This window comes from Fulmarus glacialis, unplaced genomic scaffold (assembly GCF_000690835.1).
Source record: "Fulmarus glacialis isolate BGI_N327 unplaced genomic scaffold, ASM69083v1 scaffold9341, whole genome shotgun sequence".
Lineage (NCBI taxonomy): Eukaryota > Metazoa > Chordata > Aves > Procellariiformes > Procellariidae > Fulmarus > Fulmarus glacialis.
Genome location: NW_009193378.1, coordinates 68,595 through 88,719, shown reverse-complemented (window position 1 = coordinate 88,719; position 20,125 = coordinate 68,595). Strand labels below are relative to the sequence as shown.

The following is a 20,125-nucleotide window of genomic DNA, read 5'->3' as shown; positions in this document are numbered from 1 at the left end:
TTATTTCTGGTCATGCGTGTTGCATCTAGCCATGAGCAGGATGCTGAACAGCATGCATTGCCCTTTTTTTTTTTCTTCCTTTTTGTTTAAGGAGACACATCATGGGGATCTGATCGATTTGTTGTAGGCAGTTTCTGTGTATGCTTAGTGGGAGAAAGCCTAAATAGCAATCGTAGTGCCCTTTAGCCCATATCTCTCTGCTGGCCTGTATTGGCCTTTTGATTTCACTTGCTTTAAAAATGAGAGGATATGGTAGGGCAAGTTTTCTTATCTCTGATAGTTTCCTCTTGCTGTACTTTCTCTTCCGTGTTTGCTATGGTGGTTGCAACATAATCTGATCCAGCAAAAAATGTCTTGGGTGAACGTTAGTTCGTGCGCTTTACGGTTTGTGCATCAAACATTGCTTAGCAACAGGAGCTGCAAATACTTCTATCCAGCCACCATATAGTCAGAGTCCTGTTTTATTTTAATTACTAACATTTCTGGCCTCATGCATTTGATTGAAAATCTAAGCTGCTAATTAAAAGGATGCAATAATGTAATAGACAACTTTACACAAATGCACTGCTTGGTTTATATGCATCTCTATCACAGTTTGGCATAAAGACACTCCTAAATTACCTGCATTAATTTTTGTATTGCCTTCAACATTGTAGCTGACCACCTTCTTATGGAAAAGCTGCTGTCACAGTGCTAGCTGCAGCATTTATTCCTCAGTTGGAATACAGCTTCCCCAGTACAGCGCTGTAGTCCGAGCCTAAAGACAATTACCAAGTCAAACATCTCCTGCCGATCAAAACGTGGCTCTGCTGTGAACGGTGGCATACAAAATTTGCCACAGCTGCACGTGGGGCAAGCTCTGCACCGACTAACACAGAGACTGATTGAGCAAAGGCAAAGGCCTCCTCATTAAGTCTCAGTTACTTACCAATACCTTGCTAAGGGTGTTCATGATACCACCTGGGCAGATGAGAGAGTCTTAGCTTTTCAATGAGTTAATTTTTAACTAGAAGGGAAATGGAGGGGTTTTCCCACTGGTTTATGTTTGTTCTTCCTCCAAACCAGCAAGGTTGGGCTGCAATGTATACCTAATCTCTGAGAGTTGGTGGCGGAGGAGCATGTTAATGTGATCTTTTTATTTATTTATTCATTCATTTATTTGGCCACATATGGTTGTTTCCATGCCCAAAGCATTTTTCATGTGAGCCATAGCACGGCACGTTGGTGTGCTCTGCCTTTGAACCAACCTAGCAGCGTGCACTAGATAACCACTGCCCCCAAAACACGTGTCATGGTGCAGTTGTGCCTAGGCACCAAGTGCTGCACTTGTCTTGCTCTCAAACATAGTTGATTTTAAAATGCAATACCTTGTACCACGGTGGTGTTTGGATTTGATAACTGTAAGCTGCTGGACCATTTGAAAAAATGCATGCGTGCGGTAGATGGCACAGATTTTGGTAGAAGCAGCAGACGTGTCTATGGTAGTAAACTATTCTTTCAGATATCAAACATAAATAAACGGGAGGAATTGGCTTCATTCCTTTAAGAAGTGTCATCAGGCAGGCACACCCCAAATAAACTGGAGAGGCTGCTTTTGAGAAGTGATTAAGCCTTATCAAAGCAGCTGCAATAATGTAGCAGAAAATATGCGTTCAAGGTATGGTAACACTGAGGCTAAGCTTTGCTGCTGATCTTCTGCCTGCATGTTGGTTTCCTGCAAAACCTATTAACAAGGCGTTAAGCTGAAAAGGTTTTTTTTCTTTTTTTCCCCATCGTTCTCAATCTGTTTCTTTCCTTTTGGATGTTCCCTGCCTAATTTGTTTCTTTTCTGTTTTTCAGACTTTACTTAAGCATTGCGTTTCCATTGATGTTGTCAAATGTTCTGTATTTTTTTTTATTTTCATTCTACAAACATCACTGATCTTTTTCTTTCCCCCCCTTTGGAATTCATAAGAAGATCCCACTTATGCACAGAAGAAAGGTATTCAATAAGTTGGAAGGCTTAAGTTTCATTAATTTTCCTAATGTTTAATTAGACAATATATAAAATATTAGGATACCAGTGAGAGATTTGGGGTTGGCTCTTTTACTCAGTATTGTTTTCTACCTGTTCAATCCTACATCTCAGCATATTTTCAGAGTTTATAGTCTTTTTTTTTCATTGCTCTGCTTCTTAATCTGAAGGTCTAAATTACATTTCACATAAGTCCTACCTACCCAGCTTGCAAGATCTGTGTTTGGATGCTACAAATCCAAAATCCAGTAGAACTTGTTAAATTACTGAAGTAAGATTCAAAGCTTTTATTCTACCTCCCAAATAATTTGTCCACTCCAATTTTAAACTTGGCTGTGTTCATGATATTTTTTTTTTAAGTTCCTTCATGCAAATAGGGTTTTTTTAGTTATTGAAAGAAAAGTAAAAACTTAAGAGGATATCAGGCAATGTTTGCAAAGGCTAAAATTAACCCTTTTACCCATAGTCAATTCTCAGGTTACGACCCATTTACTTTCACATAAGTGTATGTTTAAATGTAGCTGAAATAATTCATAAGGATTTGCAGTAACAGTGAATTTCAAAATACTAAACTGGAGTATTCACACCTGAAATGTGAGTCTAAGATTTATGTGTAAATAGTTAGGGAATCCAAATACTGTATCAGGTTAGTAGTATTCAGTCAAAACTAGCAGGGCAATAAAACATTGTGAATATCAGGCACATTATTTAGCAAATAATGTGTTAAAAAGGCAAATAGGATAATCAAAATCATTACTAATATTTAGTAAGCAGAGAATATTTTAAGTCATTTTCACAGATCTGTTACAAATTAGGAAATTCAGTGGGGACCAAAATCTTTTAGGTGTATTTTTTAGTAACCTTTTATGTGTATTGATGAGAAACAAAATACTCCCTTTGAGCCTGTTGTGTTTTATGATTAAGTATTCTTTTTTCTATTCTTATTTTATATTTGAGTGTAGGGCATTGTATTTCACTTCAGTCATAAATTATATTTCCAGTTTTCAGTTCTCAACTCTTCTGGAAGTTAAACAGTGACTGAAAAAATTGAATATACTTATAAGATCTACTAGAACAGTGTGGGTTTGTAATAAACAAGTAGGTATAGTGAAACTTGGGGGGGGGGAAAAAAAAGACAAATGGTGTTTAAGTGCTTCCAGGGTAAAAAAGAATGAAAACCATGTCTCATGTATCTTGAGAGTACAATTCAGTGAGATTGTAGTAACTGAGGCAGGAATGTACCCCCTTTATTTCCTGAAGAACCCAACTGAATCATTGCCGTTCAATTTAAATTTTTCATTAAGCTGTTACAAATGTATTATATTTAAATCAGTTACAGCTGAATTACAGCTGTTTCTCCCACTCTTTATTGTCGAGAATTAGGCATTTATGCCTAAGACTTTATATCTTTATATTTTTATCTTTATATTTTTTATATCTTTTCTTTTTATTTTTATCTTTATATGTGGGAGATTTGAAAGCCATCATTCTGAGCATAGTTTCTTTCAGTTTGAACTTCAAGATACAGACTCATAATTTTAAGACAGTCTAGGAGGACAGTTAGAAATGCCTGGAAATAATGCATTTAATAGCTGCCCCAAAAGATGGATGCATGCAAAAGTAGCATGCAACATTGTAAGACATCTAGTTTATGCTCCTCAGCAGACGTACGAACATATCCCAAGACAGTTATCAACATTTGAGCATGCAGATTGTGATAGTTGTGGGCACATACGAGGTGGCTTGTGTGGACCCATTTGTACACGGGCTGGTCAGGGACACACAACCCCACAAGCAGCTCTGCAGGATTCCCTGTGCGTGGCTATCAAGCTCCCACTTTATCAAACTCACCCCTTGCACTCAAGTTTGGGGTTAAACTCGATCTTGACCACAATGTTAAAAGTTGCAGTGAGATTCATCTTGAGCGTTTATGTCATTATCTGTGATACTTGTTCCTATGGTTACTTAGCTTTCTTTTGAACAGCTCTAGGATTTGTGAGTTGAGTTTATTTTCAGTTTTGAAAGTTTTTTTGCAAAGGTTGGCTGTTTGTTTTGAAATTCAAGCACAGGAAAAAAAATGTACATCCTTTTCACCTCTTCCAAAATGCCAGGGTATCAGCCAGGCCACCTAGTCATCTAGTAAATAACATGAAGCAATGCTTGTGTTTCCAGCTAGTCTCTCAACTGTTACGAGTCTAATTGTAATTGAGAAATCTGCAGTAGGAAAGGTGACAGTGCCTGACAGTAGAGCCACGGGGCTGCCATCAGCAGAGATGCGTGAAGAAAACCGAAACTGAGAATTATCGCAGAGTCAGGCTCTGAGAAGTACCCAGCAGATCTCCTGCATGGCAGCATTGGACCTCTCCAGCACTGCCCAGAGCAGCTAGGACCGCACAGAGGAGGAGCAGCGTGTGAAACGCTGGTGTCGCTGAAGCAGATGGGACTTTTGCCATTGAGTTCAGTGTTTTGTTATGAGCCTGTTTGGCTGAAGTCACTTTGCGCTCATAATACAGCGAAGGAAGGTCTGCACGGCAAGGCCCCATGGCTGTCTTCTGCAGCTTTTCACCTCTGGCATCCATCACCCACATTCGGCAACGCCTTGGTCCTCTGCGCGGTGCTCTGCAGCTGCCTCGGCTCGCCGGGGCTGTCCCCTCTGCTGCCATAACCAACTCCCTCATTTTTGGCCCTTTCTGCTATTTTAGCTTCCATGATGGACTCCACTTTACAAGATGGATCGATTTGCTAGGAATTGAAAATAGAAATTTTCTCTTTGAATTCTGGAGCAGCGAGGAAGGAAGTGTTATCTTGATGTAGTGGTTTTCAGGTTGCACTCTTGAACCTCCGAGGCAAGAGTTGCCAGGCAGCATCCATACAAGCCAAGGTTACCTTTCATTCAGAAACCTTTGGGAGAAATCTTCATGATGTATGTGGTTATGATTGTGATAATTAAGTGAAACTGGTTTACTTAGTATAACATGGCATTTTCTTGGGGATGTGGGGGGTCCTTATTAAAAGAAATACCTTGTTCTGATAACTTAGTACTATTTACTTTTCCCATTCAGGTGGTTCTCTCCAGGACGCACAGATAATATTCTAGGTTTTGCTGATATCCAAGTAACAAGTACACATGCAAACTTAGCTGAACTGTAGTCTCTGTTCCAGCATATGTTTTTTTAAGGCAGGTTACTGTTCACAAATTTCAGAGTAATTGTAATTTTGAGCAGGCCATAGCAGTGATGAAAATAAAGTTGCATCTATGGAACTCTCTTAACCACTGCCAGTCGACACAATCCCTACCATTTCATGCTGGTTTTCAGGACTCTGCCTTTAGGTTTTATAACCATTTAAATACTGTTTAACTAGGGATGGGAAAACCCTGACTGGACCCTCTTGACCTTAAGCTTAACCCAATCACTTTTTTTAGAAAATTAAGTGAAACGTGATTGTTTTTCACTTAAAATGATAAGATCATGAAATAGATTTTAACTGTTGATATTGAATATCTTTTTGACATTTTGACTATTTTCTAAGAAACTTGTTTTTAAAAAAGTGTGGTCTCTGAAAATGTTTTTGAAATGGAAAATTATCATGCATTGATGGAAAAACATGCAGCTTTAATGTGTAGCAGGAAAAGGATCACACCTTTAAAAGTGCTAATAACTAGATTGTTCGAAAGTGATCAGTCTTGAGCTGTAAATAACAAAAAAAATAGTCTTTTTGGTTTTGACTACAAATGTGGCTTAGTTTGGCAAACCGTGGCATTAATATGGTGTTTCTTGTATTTAGAATTCAGAATAGTGATGTACTGTTTACAAATCCCTATAACTGTTTTTAATGTATTTTCCGTAGGAGCCACAGCTGCTGCTCGAAAGGAGGTTATAAGGAACAAGATAAGAGCAATAGGAAAAATGGCTAGAGTTTTCTCAGTGTTAAGGTAAGGTTTTTTGCTGTTTCAGATTTTTTTAATATTAAAGGACATCTTTGAATTATTACTTAGAGCACTCTACTGTTAATCAAACAGCAAATTTAATATTTTAATATACCACCCAACTGAGTTTTACTGGAACCTTTTAAAGATTGTTTTATTTATACAATATTGCTGTTTATTATAGCTCTGAATAATCTTCTTCCTCAGGGCTTTTGCTGAACATAAAACAGACAAACAAAAAAAAGACATCAGCAAAGAAAATTGCAATTACCCTTTTTTTAAAGACTTTTGCTCACCAGGTGTACTAATTAACGCTTAGCCACTGCGAAGCAAGACTTAACTGTGGAGAAAGGGTATGTTCCACATCATGTCTCATTAAAAAGGAAGCCAACTGTCCCACTTTGTCACCCACAGTTGTTGCTACAGCCTTGAGTAAAGATGATTAAAGATGAAAGCATTAGGGTCATTAACTAAAAATCCAGGAAATCATTATGCAGACAACAGCAACTCCTTACCTTGGGCTGCACTCCCCCAAACACATGAACATGAGTAACTAATTGCTACCCAATGTTTAGAACTCTTCATTTGATGTCTCTGAGCAGAAGAGAAAACGTGCTGTACTGTGCTGTGCTGAAGTCTAAATATAGAAAATACAGTTCTCCCTCCCTTTCAGCAGAGGGTTTTTTTTTTCTGGAAATTGAATGTTGCTCTGCTGTAGTCAGTTTACAGCTATTATGGTTAGTGCAAAATCAAGGCATTTTTTAAAAATGTATTGGTATGATTGTATGATTGGTATAAAAAGAGGAAATAAAAATAGTTACTTGAAGAATACATTTGATTTCAGATGAAACTCTAACTTGCTTGATTTGAGACTCTTCTACAGCGTGCAAACAGTGGGCAGGTTGTCAGTGGGGCTTTGCATGGCCACAGCAGTTCGCCCACATGTTGCAGATTGCAGCAGCATAGCTTTAAATAGCATACTGAGAGGGAGGACTTTGTACCTGGGGTTCCCAAAGTGTTATATGTGAATTACTAGTGATGCACAAGCTACTTCAAAGTGGTACCCATAAAAAAAAAAAAAGTTGGCATCATGCCTTTTCTCTAAACAGGACAGGGGAGCAATCAAATGTTTCCACCTGGTCCTCCGTACCAAGTCTGGCAGAAAGCCTGGAGCTGACATTGCCACCACCTTCATAAAACAGCACGATTATTTTTCTCTGACGATATTTGAGCAAACAAAGTTTGGGAAACCTGGCTTTCTCCCATAACCTTGAACGGCAGCTTCTGGATCCGCTGTATGTTATTGCAGAGCACCTTTTGAAATATAGGATTAAGTTAAGAGAAACCTGGACTTAAATATACAGAAAAGCCTGAAATTGGATGCTCAGCTGATATATTTGGGTTTTGATAACTTGCAGATGATTGACATCACCTATATGTCAAAGACTTTCAAAGGGAACTGTGGGGCAGGAGCCTTTCAATGGTTTCAGGGATGGAAGAAGGGTACAGCATGTCTTGCATGTGCCCTGTTTAAAGTGATATGCATGAGCCTCATAGCTTATGGTTTTAGCACCGCTTGAAACTTTGAGCCTTCTTAAAGTATTTCATGAAAATCAGCATTTTGAGGCACTGATGGAAATCAGTCTTGATTGTTCCCTGAAAAGCAATCAAATTCATCTCAGAGCTGTTCATGAGACAATTTTTTACCCCTACCACATGCATCCCAACATCTCCAGAAGACCAGAATTGTCTGTATCTGGTAGAGGAGAAGCCAGTGGTTCACTCACTGAAGCTTCTGAGCCTTTTCCAGTTCTTGGTTACTGATGGACCTTAAAACTTTGCAGGAAGGACTGAAGATGAAGAGTATATTTGTTCTCCCTTAGCTTTAACCAGCAAATACAGCGCATCCTTACTGTGGTCAGAGGTGTAGTCAGCAAATAAACAGGCACCTCCAATGGGCAGTTTTGTTGACCAGTCTTCCAGGGGGATGAGTGACGTTTCATCCCAGCCACCATTGCCCCCCCTGGGAGTACCTCTTCTTCTTTTTTGCTGGGAAAGGTTGATTCTCCTCAGCTAGGTGCCAGGCTTCTAGACAGCAAAAATTACACAAGGTTAATCTTGCAAATACCGTTCCTATAGAAAAGCCTGGGTTATTTTTTCTGTCTTGCCAGCACAATCCACATGTAACACACGAGTGTCTGATAATTGTGTGTAACCCCGCAAAGACTGCAGTGGCACTATCATCTAAATCAGCCTATTTCAGAAACCTTTGAAGTTCCTGTTTTGAGTCATTGCTGTTTTATGAAATTTATTTCACTAATTCTTGAAAAGTGTTTCCGAATGATCAGCACCTGATTTGACCACTTTCAAAGGATTCAGTCGAACCTCTCTTCACGGAGCCAGAGTGGCCACTTTCCTCGAGGATATAAGCTGAATGTAAAACTGAGATCATTTCAGCCATTTTAGTCTCAAAATTAGATATCAAAATAGTGTTGTTTTGAGTTTCAAAGGTTATAAATGAGCTTTGCTGAGAATAGCCATCATAGAAAGATTGGCTTAAGCTCAGTGGAAGACCTCACGATTCCCTGTCATTGCCTCTCTCTGACTTTGATTCTCAAGTCTGACTTTTTTTTTATATATATTTAGACAGGAGGGAGGTAAATAAAATATTTAATCAGTTTATTTTCTTTTTTTTTTTAAATGGAAGTAAAGAACATAAATTAGAAAATAAGGAACACTGAAGGCTAAAAAATCGCAAAATTTGTGATACAGAGGTTTCTTGGGAATATGCAGTGAATAAACTTACCCTATGAAGGTGAAGCTAAAACTCTCACTGCGGTTTTAATAAAAAAAAAGAGTTGCAATTGACTGAATTGAAAATGCAGATTATGCATTTGCTTGCAGATGCAAATAATCAAGAGAAAGCAAAAACTCTGGTGTGTAATTCTTGATGATGAAAATACTGTGTTAATTCTGGAAATATATGGCTGTTGCATTAGTTCTAATTGCTTAGGAAACTTGCAAGGAAAACGGTCACAATTTGATTTTGACTATTACACAAAGAAAAGTGTGTACACGGAGAATCATTTTCAAACTAAAAATAGAACTTTAAGAGTATATGCAGTAGGTAAACAAGTTGTTTGAAATATGTGAGTAATTCAGGGCACGTAGGTCTAAAGAAAATTGTAAGTAGTAGTATTGCTGAGAGACAGTTTTGATAGACAAAACCACATTATCCTCAAGTGAACGTGGAACTAAATTCTGTCTTCGTGCTTGCTTCCTCCAGCTTAATGCCATTATATATTTCAAAGTAAAGCACTTCAAAATAGGTTTCTCTTAAAGAATTGGGGTCAATTTTGCTGCTGAGAAGGTATGTCATCACAGACAGCATTACAGTGCTCATAGAAAGCTGTATTTAATGGCTTGTCTGGATAGAGCTGTTGTATTCCTCTTGCCATGTATTAAAAACTACGTGTATTTGAAGACTGGAAAAACATATTTAGGTTTCCTACAACATTTTTCTTGAATCCAGTATCATTTTTAGCATACAAAACTATTAAGAACAGTGCTAGTAAGGGTGGAAGTGCATATTAATTTTAATGAGCTTTTAGCTGCTTTTTTGTAAGTGACTGATGATCATTAATAAATAATGCACCTGACTGTTAGTGCAGACAAAAGCAAAACAACAATTTAAGTTGATTTTGGACCACACGATGTAAGACATTTAAATGTATTGTTGGCAATAACTGCTCCTTTGGTGGTCCTCCTAGCAAGTTTGTGGTTTTATGTACATATATGCAAACATATGTCATACGTTGTTTCATAGATACAGGTTATAGTGTTAACTATAGTGGGAGTCTGCGTATGGTGTGGTGCAAAGGTGAACCACTTACGTAGCAGTGAGGGGAACTGCACTGGTGCTGGTGTTATCACCGGATTCAGTCTATCCTGGTAAGGAGATTGGAGATAACCAAATCATTGCAGGGCAGGTGTAGCTTAAGGTGTCTAAAACGTGTTCTGTGTTTAAAAAAAAGACAATTAACTTACTTTTGGGGTTTTTTTTCCTTCTGCAGAGAAGAGAGTGAAAGTGTGCTGACGCTGAAAGGTTTAACTCCAACAGGAATGCTGCCCAGTGGTGTGCTCTCTGGAGGAAAACAAACACTGCAAAGCGGTAAGCATGTTTGCCTCTGTGTGTCATTATGTGTAAAAAAAACCAATTGGTTTTCAACTGCAGAACCCAAGAAAAGTAACCGCAGTCTTCTCAGAAAAAAATAAAGGACAGAATAAAACAGGCGGTTTGTTGTACTGGAGCATTTGTGAGCAGTTCATGTAAGGCTACTTCTCAAGACTTACTACGTACCACTGATTTTCAAAGAAAGAGTGGGGGGAAAACGTCCCTGAAAATCAACTGTTTGGAATGGTAGGTCAGCACGGCATGTGGAGTGTGCTCTTTCCACAGTTTACAGCATCTTTTTGATTTTTTTTAAAAGCAGCCTTTCATACACAGAGTACTGAAGGTTCAGCTTAGATAATGACACTCAAACTCTTATTTTATCTGATTTGTTCTTTCTCATAGAGAATCACCAATGGAAAATATCTCTAGAATTAGATTTTCTCTCCAATCAATTCTAGGTGACAGCATGAGAACAATTTCGCTCTGATTTAAGCCCAAGTGAAGGGAGGTTCTTACAAACACCGTGTTTGCCTTGTACACAAACACAATGCAGATTGTCAGTTCAGTTTTATACCAAGTGCTTCTTGTAACAGGAAATCTGTAAGTGATGAAATACTCCTTTTGGAATAAGGAGCTGCAAAGTATTTAATTTACTGCTGTAAGCTCTTCTTTTTTTCTGTGTGAATTGCTGTAGAGTATATTGCAGGCACACAAGAATGTCTCTCACTTGTTGAGGTTCTCTTGGCAGTAGATGTAAGAAATAGAAATGCTTTCTAACCTTAACACAGTCTCAGCCTCTTGTTTTCCTGTTTCCTTCCTGGAGCATTCTTTCTCTGTATTTTTCCCTTTACTGTCTCTTTTACCTAGAACATTCAGGTATACGATGGTAAACCTTCTTTTCCCCTTTTTTCCCTTCCCTTTTTCTTTTTGATGACTTGTGTGTCATGGACATAGTAACGTTCTGCTTTGAAAATGCTGCAATATGATTCTACAGGATGCCTTTCTTAATGGGGTTGTTGTCTTTACCTAGGCTTTTCTCCATATAGTTGCTTTACATTTGTCAGAAAATTTGGTCCAAGGAAACTGCTATTGTTGCCCTGGCGAAATACTAGGAATTGAAATGAATTTGAGAAAATTGCCTAAAGTTCTTGTTACAATGGCTAAAAGGAAAATCTCCTCATACTGCAGTATTCTGGCTTAGTAAAACATTACTATACATAAGCTTCTGCATTAGTTAACACGTAGCATCCCATTCACCAAATAATCTGAAGTTTACATCGTTTCTGTTAACCACACGTTCATATTACCATATGTATTAACAGAAAATATGAGTACTATGTTCTGCTGTGGAAGTATACATTTTAGTCATCCTTTTTTTCTAATGTGTCAGTGCTGGTTTGGATCTGGTTATTCATTTTTAATTTCTCATCCTAGTTACCGTGTTTTCTTTTCTTTTAAGTTTGCATTGGTTTCGTTCCTTGATTTTTGCCATTTCTCTTGCTCTGTAGCTTGTTACCTTGGTGCATGCGGGTTAGCTCCTCTCGTTTCCCCATGCAGCAAGATAATAGTATATATATTTTAGTATTCAATCCATATTTAACATCCTAAGTACAGAAAAAAATTGTTTGGGTTTTATGGAGGACGAAAAAAGCTTTTACGTAGGGGAAAATAAGAAAAAAGAAGAGAGGAATTCCTAAAAACTTGGCTTCTTGATCTGTTCTCTAAACCAGAGAAGTTCTTGAAAATCAAAATTTCTTCTTAAATATTTGAGCTGTACCATTGCTATATTGCATTTGCTGATTTGCATCAGCTTCTAAATCTCTGACTGTAGAAACAAATTTGTGCCAAAGCTGATGGGTAGAATTCAAATGAAATTATGTCTTTAAGAACAATGAATGGTTTCAAAACACTGGTAACATGGTATTCATAACACTGCAGCAACCTCCCGATTACAAACTTTATCTGATCAGGCTTTGCAATTTTGGAGGTCCAACAGCTTTCAGTCTTGCATCTACGTCCATTGATTTAAATAAAATATTGGAAGAATGCTGTTTTCAGAGACTGGGTTGACAAAAAGGATGCTTACAGATGGAGCAAACTGGGCGAGATTGCAAGCAAAGGCAAAGCTGTCTGAGCAAACTCTGTCCCATGCTGTGGGGAGGTTTCTTTTAGTCAGGAGAGAGAAGAAAAATAGTTCTGAGAAGTTGAATATGCGGCTCTTTTGCCTTGTACTGGCAGCTAATACTTATCAAGCTGACATCGTAAGTGGTACGAATTTTGTGTGATGGCTTTATGCCATTTTTCGTTCTCTTTTGACAGGGCAAATCAAACTGCTCTTATTCAAAGCTGGGAGAATTATACAATGACCTTTTTGGGTCAGATGTGCAATATGGAAGACATTTTCATTTTGTAGTTCTTTTGAGTCAAAAGAAAACTACTCAAATGTGTCTTTAAAAACTTTCAGTTTGTGAAACTTCTGCTTCAAAACAAACTATAGCTTAATTCAATCTGCAAATTATTGTTTTTGTGTAAGCGTTTCTCTGTGTGTCTGTTTTGCCAAAATCCAGCACTTACAGTAACATTAGTGTTGTAGCTCCTTTGCTATTCACTGACTTGTTCTTAGAGTTAAAATCCTCTGCTCATTTTTCTCATTCGTTTTGCTACCCCTTTCTTCTCTTCAGCTACTGTTGAGGCTATTGAGGCTGATGAAGGTAAATTGGCCAGTCCCCTTTCTGTTGGTGCCACAACAGATAAGGGCTCTGCTGGGTGTATTCATTTTGCTGTAGCTTGTACAGATTGTGTGGGTGTTGGGCTAACAATTGTGGCTCGGTATTAACCAAAATGTAATTGCTTTAAAGGGGAAAATGTTTTTTGGTTTTTTTTTCCATTGCTGCTGTTGTGGTTTTTTTCTTTCTGAAAGTAAGAATCACGTTGGAATTGCTGTATGTTGAACTAAGCACTGAGTAATGCCACAGGAGGAGATCAGGGGACTTGGATTTCACGGGACATAACTCGGCAGCAGCTCATAAATGCTCTGTGACATATAGCTCAAAAGCTGTGCGCTGGAGGCTGGGTCTTGTCTCCGCCTCAAACCATCCTCAGCAATCTCTGGTCGAGGAAAACACACAGCTTTTTATAAATATTCTTTCTTTTTGTTGTGGTTTTTTTTCCCTTTTTCTTTTTTGCTTCAGTTTGTTTCCTTTCTTTTAGGTCACTAGTAAAAAATTTCTATTGGTCTTTTGTTACAGTTCAGCATGTTTCTGTTTCTCTTTAAAAGTAAAACAACATGAGACATTTGTCTGCAAGATGTCTGCTTCCTCTGGTAGTGGCAGTTTACACACTGGATATTTACATTAGAGCAACTATTAACACCAGCACCATTTTAGCTACAAAAATAAAGTGACTGGCTGCCTCGGAAGATTTCTGAATGTTTAGTATGAAAACTATGGTGCTTTATTGACAGATCCTAATTTAACCCTTAAGCAATTTTTAACGCTGCAGTTAAAACTGAAGTAATCACATATTGCAATGTAGAATGTGCAATATTCATTCAGCATTATAAACTTTTGGAAGAAGACTTTTCAGAATTCCCCTTTAAAACAAAATTCTTCAGTTGTATTTTGTTCTTGCCCCTCTCAAAATTTTCTGTCAGTATTTTTTTTTTAGTTAATTAACAAAAAAAAAAAATCTGATGATTGCTGTCTGTTGGTAAGATGTGCCCTTTTGGCCAGTTGAATTTGTTTTTGATTTTTGTAAAGCAGTGAATAAAATTACAGAACAAATAAGTAAGAGAAAATACAACTGCTTTCTAAATAGCAGTGAGTAAGCTGCTATTTATGTTGGAATTATCTATTCCTATCGGCAATCTCTAATCTGCAGTGTGCATTCTCGTTGACAGTTTGGCTGTTTTCTGTGATTTTCTGTGACTATGTGTTGTGTTTTAGTATACTCTCAATGTAAACTGCTAATACTCGTTGTCTGACCAGCAACTACAGCAGAGCACCTTCCTCAGTATTACAGACAATAACGTGTCTGCTTGAAATATGATCGATTGAACGTGCCCCCATTCCAGCAATATGCACCCTTCAAGTTAATTCTTGATTTGCCATCCTCACTAGTTAGACATGGTAACCGAAGTCATAACGACTAGTCTACGTAGACAAAGCTAACGATGGAGAAAATGTTTCATCCTTTCCCAATTGTCCCTCTGCAGTTCGATTCAGGGCCTGATGACACAACTGGGCTGTGCTACTGGCAAGCTCCAGGACACAGCAAGTGTTTCAGCTTCAACACGGCTATCCATTAAACTATTGCTTTAAGGGATTGGCCTAGGTGCTTGTTAGACATCTTCATTTTTGTGGTAGAAGATAAGGTAAAAAAAAAAACCCAAAACCTAACCTTGAAAAAACTCACTGTAGGACCCCTTCTGTTTTCACTGCTCCATCCCTGCTCACTTGACTAATCACCATTATGTTGTTGTTGTTTTTCTGAGTTGAAGTATAATACATGTTAAATCCCATGCACTTCACAAAGTTCCAATATAACGTTTGTGAAACTGGCTAAGGAACTAAATCCTGAGGCAAACGGGATCTATCCAAACGGATCTATCCATTTTCACAGGAACGGTTGGCAAAAATACCAGCATGAAAACGCTTTTCTCGCTCCCCCCAAAATGCAAGGAGTGGTAGATTGGTACCAGGGATGTTCTGGGGCTTGGGGGTTGTTCACTTTTTTTTTTAAACAGAAGTTACCAGCTTGTCCAGAATCGGGACTGCATATTGGAAGGAGAGCAGGAGTACTTTGGGGTAAAGAGAACATAAAAGGAGGGAAGGAATATTGAATTTGATCTTTGAAACTCCCCTATCATTTTCTTCCCAGGGAGTTTGCAGTTTCCTGGTACTAACACACCATTTCTGCTCTATGGCATGTTAAGATAGAGGCATAGCAAAAGTCCCAGTTCTGGAGTGCAGTGCATTGATCTGGTGCAGATAAGAGAAAAACACACAGAAGGCTACGAGAAATTATCTACGGAGCTGTGACCTGCTGTTTGCCTACAGTGCTTTTTTCTCTTTTGCTTTAAATCTAAAGATCTTCAACTCTTCAATTAAAGAGAGGAAAAAAAAAAAAAATCACACTCTACAAATACATTCTGCAGCCTGTGGCTGCCTTCTGAGGTCGGTGTGGCCTCATCAATGTTGCTGCTGAAGGGCAGATCAAAAGTCCTCAGGTTCAGTTGGAACTTTGGTCCTTTGTCAGTGCATTTCCAAAGTTAAATTGTACAAATGTGCCAAAATGACGATATCCCTGGTCCGTGTTACACGGCGTTACCGCTGTTTGACTCAAGCTGCTTTCTAGAAGTCCAGGGACATGTTGGGGAGGGTAACTGCCCTGAGCGATCAACAAGCAGCTCGCCTGTGTTGAGAACATAAGGCAACCTGTTGTAGGGTCGCGCCAGATCTCCCGTAGCTTTAATGTATATCCCGCAAACTGGCCTCACCACATCATCACCATCTGTAACTGGCCAGTGCTTTTTCCCCTGGTCTTTAAAAGTCATATGGGAGTTTTGCCTGATTAGGGATGTTATGGCGAGGCACGATGTCTTAAAGGCTGTAAGTGATGATGACAAATGCTAACTCCCTGGCTCACGGCTGTGCCCTAAGCATGGTTCCTGATTGCAAACTGTAGTTTCATGTCAGCTTCTTAGCGTTTAAGCTGAATCCCAGTGGACAACAAAACATTGCAAGTTGATGTTGTTGAAAAAAATAGTTGTGTTGCAAGAGACGGTGGTGGTTAACCCCCAGCTCTTTCTGAGTACGGTAAGGAGTCGGTCGTGTTGTCAGATCTTCTCATTGCCGCCTTCGCAAAGAAGGACTTTTGCACTCATTGCTAAGTTGGGGGAAAAGCTGCCGAGAGTTTTACCTTGCTAATTTTACTTTTTAATAATCCTTTATTTAGCTATCAAAGGATTTTCACCCCAGCATAAGATCACTAGCTTCGAAGAGGCCAAAGGCTTAGATCGAATTAATGAGCGAATGCCTCCACGCAGAGACGTGCCATCCGATGCCAACCTTAACTCCATCAACAAGGCAATCTCCACAGAGACTAATGGCACGGACAGCAACGGCAGTAATAGCAGCAATATTCAGTGACCACTGTCTGGGAGGGGGGTTGAGCTGCAGGGCGCGATGGGGTTGCTGCACATCAGCAGTGGGATGTTCTTGCCTCTGATAATAGCTTACTTGCTCTGGGGGCCAGGTGTTGGATTCAGTTTACAAAAATCATCTACGAAGAGATCGTCAACTTTAATTTGGTGGGAGGGGGGGTGGGGGAGAGACACCTCCTTTGGATATGCCTTTAAAATGCTTGTAGAAAAATGAAAGCTCATGCTGGTATATATTGCAAAGTTAGGGGAATGAACATGTTTTCCTACTGCATTGGGAACGTCTAGATATGTTACTGAAAGGCCTTTTATTATGTTACTGGACATGAAAACTTTGTTTAATTTCTTACTAACTATTGTACGTTTACAGTTGCAGCACTAAACATGGACAACATCGAAACATTTTTAACAAAATGTACAAACTAAAAAAGGACTATTTATTGATAATGTTTTGCTACTCTTGTCAGACAATGGCTATGAAATAAATTAGGCAGTCTTTAAAAATATAGAGGAAAAAAAAGAATGTTGGAAATTTGTTTAAAATGCAAAAAAAAAAGAGAAAGAGAGTGAGAGAGAGAGAGAGAGAGAGAGACAGTTTAATTTTGTACAGATTATGCTTACCTCAGGTTTCTTTAGTGTGCTTCAATGCCCTTCTTTAAATATAACACTTATCTTACTAATTTGGCAGCAATTATCCTTTTCTTTGTTTTAAAAAAAAACTGGAATAATGATAACATTTATCTTTTTTTGCTGTTTATATTTAGGGGGGTTTGGTTTGGGGGGTTTTCTGGGTTTTTTTGGTAAATCAAGTCTTGGTTGTGGCTTGCTGAATTTAAATATTTATGAGTGGTGCATTTTTAAGTATAGTGAACAAGACACCATATTAAGTGCAGTGAAAAGCATCTATATTCTGTAAAAATCTGCCTATGCATGTTTTTTAAGAAAAAATGGCTGTATAGGCCTGTATGGGACTGTAATGCGCTTAGTGGTCTGACTTATACTGGAAATGTATGTATACTGGCGTACTTTATATTCTCTAAAAAAAATGCTTAATGCCTTTGAAATTTTGTAATCAAAAAAAAGCTTTGAAAAATCTAAGGGGAGAGTATTCTTAAAGTTTTTAACATAAGCTTGTCAGTGCACATATAGATGGGTAGCATGTTTAGCAAACCTTGTGAAATTTAAATAAGTTTGTAGTTACATGTGAAATTCTAAATGCATGATAACTGTTAATGTCATAATGGTTTAGTCATTTTGTTTTGTTCTGTCATGTGCCACAAAATGTGTAATTTTTTCACTTTTTTCCCTTTGTATATCAGTTACGGGTTTCAACTGGTTCATTCTAAAAAAGAAAAAGAAACAAAACAAAACAGTCCATTGATATTTTTTAACAATTGTATAAGTGCCCAAGTAATTCACTACAGCCTACAGCCTTGCCTTTGTAATTTGACTTCGAAATGTTGGCAATCAAAGCATGCACTTGTAACAATGAAAGAAGCATTTTATATTACTACTCAATAAAAATGTGCATGAACTTAAGCACTCCTCCCTTTCTTGCTGGCTCAGTTGCAGAAGCGCATGCAGGCACACGCGTGTGTGCGCTTGTTGCTCTCTTTTGCTTTGGACAGGAGGAGACCGTCGGTGTAAGAGAAGAATGACTCGTTTCACAATTCAAGGTCAGTTCTTTACTAAGAAAAAAATGCATATATTACCCAACTGTTTTAGGCTACTGAACATCTGCAGACTTCTCCCAAGTTCTGGTTGGAAAGTTGGGTTTTCACTAAAATGGGTAGGATGTATCCCACAAGGAGAGTGCAGAAGAAAACACGTGCCCTCTGTGTGCTTCCCCCTGCTCATCTGGAGTGTTTGAAAAGGTCAATTAGTATCATTTACAATGTTCCTTTAAGGAAAAAAAAATTCAACAATTTCAGATTTCAAATGCTCTGTCTTTCAGTCAGAGGCCAACTGTCAAAGCTCTGCCCTGTTCTCATTTTCTCCCTGTGCTCAGCATCCTTCCGCAGTCCGTCATCCTGCAAAGAACTGATGAATGATGCCAAACGGTGCAATGTTGTGGGTACTGCTTTAGTCCTCCTTTCAGGTAGCATTATTAAATGTTGGGTCGGTGCCTGCTTTCTTATGGGTATTTCCCACATTAGTCCTTGTTAATTTTGGCAAAATATGACAGGTGGCAAAAATAAAGAGAATTCATAATATACGGGACTAAGAAGCTGGATCAATATTAGATTTAAACTTTTATTTCAGATTGTATAGAAGTGTAGCACAGGGGAGAGACATGCAGAGTCTAACTATTCATCTGATCAGTGAAGCTGTTCATCTGGTTAAGGAGCATGGTCTCTGCAAAAAGTAATGGTGAAAGTTTGAGTGACCACTTTACTTGCCATTTCAGTCCTGCGTATGTGCTAGCTGAACAACTGAAAACTTACCTTAAGTTTTTCTGTAGAGACATCTGAGCCTAGCGCTCGGCGGCACTTTGTGCAACATAGAGCACTACTGTTGGGCAGTGCAACGCGTGCTGTCTGGTTTCATTTAAGTTGGGCCCTGGCAGTGGCCCAAACAAATGTAACAGCAAGAAAGGGGTTTTTCCTCTCAGCAGTGACGGCGTGGCATAGACCTCTCAATTGGTAGACTTAACCCAAAAGATCCATGCTACAAATCAGTGGTGGGTTTGCAAATGCCTGCTGTAATTGCCGAGGAGCTTATGGGTAAGCAAGGTAGCCCAGGCTGAGTAATGCATTAGGAAATGTACAAAGTCTGTCTGGTCAGTAAGGGGATTTTTGAACTTTTTATATCTTAGAAGAATGAAAAATGTCCTGAGCATGCAAAATAGCAGTGTCCCGTGTGTCCAGGTAAGATGGCCTGGCTCTTTTCTGGAGCAAGCCCTGCCGTCCTACCATGGGGCAGGTTCTGGACTGGCTCTGAGGAATGCTCTAGGCTATACTCAAATGTTCCTAAAAGGACAAAAACAACTTTCCAAAGGTTATCTCTTTCCAGGGCATCTCATCTCTTCCAGCTGTCCTTCCTTTTTCCTGCTGCAGAAGGAGCTGTAGATGAATTTGAAGAAAAATCCTGGTGCCACTGAAGGCTGAGTTTTGGATTTCGTGGACTCACTCAGGGACGTGCCATGCACTGGAGTATGTCTCCCAGTACAGGTTTCTTCCTTCTTACCAAATATGCTACTTTAGTGCCAAAAATACCATTGGTGCCTACATCAGGATTTACTGTATTTTTTTAACCGCTTTATTCCCACTGTGTGAGCTAGTATATTGGATACATGTATTATATTTTCTGCACTGTCATAATTTTCTTTTTCAACAGCTACTAAACATGAAGTGTATTAGCTCTTAGCATATATTTTCTGAAGAAGACAACATTCAAATTTTGTCCAGGGTTTCTCCCAAAATTGCAGTAGATTTAACCCTGCTTAAGCTTGTGCCGGAATTGCCAACTGTCAGGCACAGATATAAACTCTTTCAGCATTTTCCTTGACACCCTTTTTATTGCCAGAGGAGGATCATCTGGAGCCTCTAGAGGAGTTTGGGTATAATTTGGCTTTCTCCTGAGAACCTGGCCAGCGAAATTGAGGTCAGAAAGGAGGGCTAAAAACAGGCACCAAAAGATGCTGCTTGTTAGCACAGACCTGATCGCTGTCCTCTCTCACTTCAGCTTTGTTTTTTAGTGAAACAGTGGAGTTCAGAGTGTAAAAAATGAAAATTTAGGGACACTTTCTAGGTTCAAAATGAATTTACAATGTTAGTCCTTACAAATCAGTTTCCCCTCTTTTTTCAAGGTACTGTTGCTCAGATTAGTCAGATCCATGAATCTTCCCAC

The 20,125-nt window shown here is 38.8% G+C and overlaps 1 protein-coding gene across 2 annotated transcripts; it reads left to right on the top strand.

Annotated features, from left to right (window-relative positions):
* The first annotated feature begins 5,869 nt into the window (after positions 1-5,869).
* LOC104083794 (serine/threonine-protein phosphatase 2B catalytic subunit alpha isoform-like) lies at positions 5,870-17,815 on the top strand. 2 transcript variants are annotated; one of them, XM_009587419.1, is made up of 4 exons: positions 5,905-5,948; positions 10,016-10,113; positions 12,798-12,827; positions 16,072-17,815. In XM_009587419.1, exons 1-4 carry the CDS (start codon positions 5,923-5,925, stop codon positions 16,263-16,265), a joined length of 348 nt encoding a protein of 115 aa, XP_009585714.1. In that variant the 5' UTR covers positions 5,905-5,922; the 3' UTR covers positions 16,266-17,815. The 2 variants fall into 2 exon arrangements, with proteins under 2 accessions (XP_009585715.1, XP_009585714.1); XM_009587420.1 differs by lacking the exon at positions 12,798-12,827 and having other exon boundaries at positions 5,870-5,948.
* The last annotated feature ends 2,310 nt before the right edge of the window (positions 17,816-20,125 follow it).